Here is a 6,477-nt window from a genome sequence, read left to right on the forward strand (position 1 = left end):
GCACTTTGGGAGACTAAGGCAGGTGGACCACTTGAGCTCAGGAGTTCAAGAACAGCCTGGGCAACATGGCGAAACCCCATCTTGACTAAAAATACAAAAATTATGTGGGGTGTGCCTGTAGTCCCAATTACTTGGGAGGCTGAGGTAGGAGGATGGCTTGTTCCTGGGAGGTGGAGGCTGCAATGAGCCGAGGTCACACCAACTGCACTCCAGCCCAGGCAACAGAGGCAGACTCCATCTCAAAAAGTTTACTTACCAAAAAAAAATAATAATCATAACTAAATCTCTAACCATAATTCACTGTCTTCACTATGGCTCCCCTTATCACTTAGGTCAGTCATTTATACCATATCACCTGTTAATAGTTCACTTATTGCTCTGAAAATATTCTCTAGTTCCTCAAGTAAGAGTTCAAAGGATGTCTGTTGCATGAATTAATGTATATGTTTAGTTCCCCAAATACAGGCTATTCTTGTTGTTTAACACCTTTGAAAGAGCTGTTTAACTCATTTTTAAGCACACTCCAGATTTATTTCAACTGCAAATATTTCAGTACATATCTCAAAAAAGATAAAGACTCCTTTAAAAAGCATAACTACAATGGCACCATCATATCTTAAAAAATAAAACTCCCTTAATATCATTAGTTTCCAAAACTTTCCCCCAATTCTCTCAAAACTATGTATTAACAGTGATTTGTTGGAATCAAGACTGAAATAAATCTATACATTGTATTTGATTGATAAATTTCTTAAGTAACAAAGCTTCCCCTCCCCTGGTGTTTTTCTTTACAATTTATTGGAAAAAAACTGGATCATTTATCCTAGACTTTTTCCCCTCCGAGGTGGAGTCTCACTCTGTTGCCCAGGCTGGAGAGCAGCAGCACAATCTCAGTTCACCGCAGCCTCCAACTCCTGGATTCAAGCAATTCTCCTGCCTGTGTTTCCCAGGTAGCTGGGATTACAGGTGTGAGATACCACACCCAGCTAATATTTTTTATTTTAAGTGGAGATGGGATTTCACCATGTAGTCCAGGCTGGTCTCCAACTCCTGACCTCAAGTGATCTGCCTGCCTCAGGCTTCCAAAGTGCTGGGATTACAGGTATGAGCCACCACACCCAGGCTATCCTAGACTTTCACAGTCTGGACTTTGCTGACTGTACTCCCATGGTGTTGTTTAACACGTTCCTCTGTCCCCTGTAAATTCCTATAAAATAGTAGTCAGTTCTAAAGGTTTGATCTGCTCCTAGTTTGATTTTGAGGCAAAAATATTTCATACATAGCATTACATATTTCAATCAGAAGAGACATAAGGTCCACACGTCTCTCTTTTTTAAAAAAATTCATCTCCAATTTTAACAGTCCTTAATCAGGACAAAAAGCAATGCAGGTCAGAGCCACAATCTTCCATTGGACACATTTCTATTCAACAATACTGCCATCTAGTGTTCACTGACAGTAACTACAGGCTACCATGGTGGCAGCATGTGCTAGGAGATGGGCCTTGGCTTCCAGAAAGGATCTGCATCTTGGGTCTGACCAAGTGTCACCTTGGGCAAATTATTTAACTCTTTTTTCTTCTTACAGTTTCTTTGAGATAAATTCACATAACATAAAACTAACCATTGTGAAATATGCAATTAAGGATTTTAGCATATTCACCATGTTTGTTGTGCAACCAACACAATTCCAGAACATTCCATCATTTCGCAAAGAAATTCTGTGCCTCTTAGCAGTCACTGCCCATATTCTCCCCATTCCAGTCCCAGCAACCACTAATCTACTTTTTGTCTCTCTAGATTTACATACTCAGAACAATTGGTAAAAATGAAATCATACAACATATGGCTTTTTATCTGTCTTCATCTTTCACAAAGCATAATGTTTACAAGGCCCATCCGTGCTGGAGCATTATCAGTACTTCATTTCTCTACATGGCTAAATTAAATTTCACTGTATGGATTTACCACATTTTGTTTCTCTGTTCATCAGTTAATGAGCATTTAGGTTATTCCCACTTTTTGGCTGTTGCAGACATTCATATTCAAACTTTTGTAAAGACATATTGTATTTTGTTTCTGTTTTTTTGTTTTTGTTTTGAGACAGAGTTTCACTCTCATTGCCCAGGTTGGAGTGCAATGGTGTGATCTTGGCTGACTGCAACCTCTGCCTCCCAGGTTCAAGTGATTCTCCTGCCTTGGCCTCCCAAGTAGCTGGGATTACAGGTGCCCACCACCACACCCAGCTAATTTTGTATTTTTAGTAGAGACAGGGTTTCTCCATGTTGGTCAGGCTGGTCTCGAACTCCTGACCTAGGTGACCCACCTGCCTCAGCCTCCCGATGTGCTGGGATTAAAGCCATGAGTCATCACACCCAGCCTATTTTTCATTTCAATAAACTTTTTAAGTAATCAGTTTCCTCTGCTACAAAATGAGATGAAACAGTATAGAGGTTCCTCAAAAAATTTAAAATAAATCCACTGTGTATGACCCAGCAATCCCACTTCTGAGCATACATCCAAAGAAAACAAAATCAGTATCTTAAGAGATTGCTACACTTCCATGTTCACTGAAGCATTATTCACAACAGCCAAGAGGTGAAAACCTAATGTAAATCAACAAATAAATGGGTAAAAAAAATATATGATACAGATACAATGGAATATTATTCAATAATAAAAAGGGGACCAGGCATGGTGGCTCAGGCCAGGTGTGGTGGCTTACATCTGTAATCCCAGCAGTTTGGAAGGCCAAGGCAGGAGGATCACTTGAGCCCAGAAGTTCAAGACCAGCCTAGGGAACACATTGAGATGTCCTATTTCTTTTAAACAAAAATTAAAAATTAAAAACTTTTAAAAAGGGAAAAATCCTGCCATTTGCAACAATACAGATACAGCTGGAGGGCATTATACTAAGTGAAATAAGCCAGACACTGAAAGATAAATCCTGTATGATCTCACATATACGTGGAACCTAAAAAGGCCAAACACATAGAAACAAAATAGAATGGTAGTTGCCAGGGGCCAGGGAGTGGAGGAAATGAAATGCTGGTCAAAGGGTACAAGCTTTCAGTTCTAAAAAAAAATACATTCTGGTGAGCTAATGTGTAGCATGGTAATTATATTTAATAGCACTATATCATATACTTGAAATTTGCTACCAGAGTAAGTCCTAAATGTTCTCATCCCACACACAGAAAATGGTAACAATAATAGGTGATGTATGTGCTAAATTACTTCACTGTGGTAATCACTTCACAATGTATACATTTATCAAATCATCACATTGCATACTTTCAATATAAACAATCTTATTTGTCAAAAAAAAATGAAAGGAATACCTAATGTTAGTCATTTATTCAAAAACTTTTTGAGTGTTGAAGGAAAAGCACTGTATACAATGATTCGATAATCAATACTGGCTCAATTCTTGGCCAAAAAGACAGACCTTTAATAACCAATTATACAGTAAGCTTTTATAAACACTGTGAGAAGTAGGAGCACTATGAGAAGCTATTAACAGGGAGCCTAACTAGGATGGGGGTCAAGACTGATAATGTAGTTAAACATACAGAAAAGGAGGAAAAGCACAGGATGAGTCTGGAGAGGTGGACAAGAGACAAGGGATTTTAGAATTTATCCTAATGCTTTTTCAGAGTCCGACCGTAGCTAAGAAATCAAACAATATGATCAATGATGGGACAAGCTGACCACTTCTATCTCTTGATGTGTTCACCAAGGCTAACTTAATATCACCTAAACAGTGTTTTTACCCAAAAATATTTTAAACTGAATCTAATCATAAGGAAACGATCAAGTCACGGTAGGACAATTTACCATATGATGATGAAAAGTAAACAAGATGCTAAACCAACAAAATACTTTAACGTATGTAAAGTACATAATATTGAATGGAGGCTCATCCAAAGTCCTGGGAAAACTTTAAACTTAGATGACAAGCTGGCAGTGGTTTTTCCTATTAACCTGCAAAGGCAAGACACAAGCAGAAAAGAAAGGGGCACGGCCACACTGCAAATACTTAGAAATTCTGCCTTTTGTGATCACTGTAAAAATCCTATCACCTTATTTACTTCTGTATTTTATCAAACATCTACTGAAAAATTCTCTAATAAATACAACACAGGAATACAAATGAAGAAAATGTTAATCCTCATACCAGTGAGGATCCTTTCCCAAAAAGGTTCTCTTGAAGAATGACTAGCACAAATGTTTACAATGTTGCACAGATATCCTCAGCCTGCATATTCAGGCTCTCCTGAATTTGCCAATTATACCAATATAAGCAAAGACATATATTCTATTGAAAACTTGTGATTACCACAGTCCTACCTTCAGTCTTCTTCTCTAAAACTTTCATCAAATGATCTAGAGCTTCCTCCACATGCAGCCCATGGAGGTCTAAAACATTCTGTGGCAGCAGTGAGGCATTGACTTTCTCAAAGATCTCCACAGCAGCAAGGTGATTGGCTTCTTTCATCTTCAGTTCATGAAGAGTACCCTAAATCATAAACATATCACCAAGGGACACTTTTGATATTTGCTACTTGGGTGATGAGAAAATTAAAAGTGCCCCAAATAAAAGGCCAGGAGAAAAAAGGGAATAATAAATCTAAAATCTTAATGCATTGAGTTTAATATACAATAATGCACCAAAATTTAGGTAAATTTCCATGTATTAATAATGTAGTCCTGGCTGGTGCAGTGGCTCATGCCTGTAATTCCAGCACTTTGGGAGGCCAAAGCGGGCAGATCATGAGGTCAGGAGCTTGAGACCAGCCTGGTGAACATAGTGAAACTTCATCTCTACTAAAATTACAAAAAATTAGTTTGGTGTGCTGGCAGGCACCTGTAATCCAGCAGCTTGGGAGGCTGAGGCAGGAGAATCGCTTGAACCCAGGAGGCAGAGGTTGCAGTGAGCCGAGATCATACCACTGCACTCCAGCCCAGGTGACAGTGCAAGAATATCTCTAAATAAATAATAATAATAATGCAGTACTACTGAGTCATTCTTTCTAACATATTTTCTGAACCAAAAGTCGTAAAAGTGGGAAACTTAACTAAACACAGTCCCCATCTGTGACAGTTAATTTTAGGTATCAATTTGACTGGACTGAGGAATACCTAGATGGCTGGTGAAGCATTGTTTCTGGGTGTGTCTGAGTGTGTTTCCAGAGAAGACTGACATGTGTGTCCGTGGACAGAAAGAAGACCTGCCCTCCATGTGGGCAACTGGGGGCTGGCTAGGATACCAACCATGTGGGCAGCTGGGGGCTGGCTAGGACAAAGAGGCAGATGTTCTCTTCCTGCCTTTGGAATTCAGACTCTGCATTCTTCAGCTTTTAGACTGTGGGACCCATACCAGCTGTCTCTCGGTGGGTCTTGAGTGTTTGGCCCTGGACTGGGGACTGCACTGTCAATATCCTTGGTTCTGAGGCTTTGAGCTTTGACTGCACTATACTCCTGACTTTAAGCCATGCTATTGAATTCTTTGGTTCTCTAGCTTACAGCTGGTCTATTATGGGACTTCTCCAACTCTGTGATTGTGAGAGCCAATTCCCCCTAATAAATTCTTCTTCATATATCCTACTGGTCTGTCTCTCTAGAGAACTCTAATACACCATCTCAAGAAGGAATCACTGGTTTATTTATTTTTACTTTTGTTTTTGTTTTTAAAACCACTGGTTTATTATTTGTGTTAATGCTGGGTCTCGTCTTGGTCACCTTCAACATCTTTTTTTTTTTTTAAGATAGGGTTTCACCATGTTGGGGCTGGTCTTGAACTCCCAGCCTCAGGTGATCCACCCGCCTTGGCCTCCAAAGTGCTTGGATTACAGGCATGAGCCACCACACCCGGCCCACCTTCAACATCTTATAGTTACTTACCCCAGAAGCTATCCCCCAAGGACTACTGTGAGGGGTCACAGGGCTATAGCAGTTTGATACTCTTCTCTGCTCAAACACAAAGAAGTAACACATATGGAAACACAAACATAAAAATTTAAGCAGACTCCTTGCTGGGCATGGCACCTCACACCTATAATCCTAGCACTTTGGGAGGCTGAGATGAGAGGACTGCTTGAACACCAGAGTTCATGACCAGCCTGTACAACATAATAAGTAAGACCCCATCTCTACAAAAAATACAAAAATTAGCTTGGCCTGGTAGTGCGTGTCTGTAGTCCCAGCTATTTGGGAGGCTGACACAGGTGGATTACCCGAGCCCGGGAGGTCAAGGCTGCAGTGAGCTGAGACTGCACCACTACACTCCAGCTTGGGCAAGAGAGCAAGACCTTACCTTAAAAAAAAAAAAGGTAGGCCGGGCGCGGTGGCTCAAGCCTGTAATCCTAGCACTTTGGGAGGCCGAGGCGGGTGGATCACGAGGTCAAGAGATCGAGACCATCCTGGTCAACATGGTGAAACCCCGTCTCTACTAAAAATACAAAAAATTAGCTGGGCA

General features: G+C 40.3%; 1 protein-coding gene across 8 annotated transcripts in view; it reads right to left on the reverse strand.

Annotated features, from left to right (window-relative positions):
* The window catches only part of N4BP2 (NEDD4 binding protein 2), a 102,258-nt gene that overhangs the window by 6,964 nt on the left and 88,817 nt on the right, over nt 1-6,477 (reverse strand). For all 8 annotated transcript variants that reach the window (XM_017509886.2, XM_037731843.1, XM_037731842.1 and 5 more), the window contains one exon: nt 4,350-4,518. In XM_017509886.2, the coding sequence (XP_017365375.1) occupies nt 4,350-4,518 (169 nt within the window). The remainder of the gene's footprint in view (nt 1-4,349; nt 4,519-6,477) is intronic.

This window comes from Cebus imitator, unplaced genomic scaffold (assembly GCF_001604975.1).
Source record: "Cebus imitator isolate Cc_AM_T3 unplaced genomic scaffold, Cebus_imitator-1.0 Scaffold425, whole genome shotgun sequence".
In the NCBI taxonomy this organism is placed as follows: Eukaryota; Metazoa; Chordata; class Mammalia; order Primates; family Cebidae; genus Cebus; species Cebus imitator.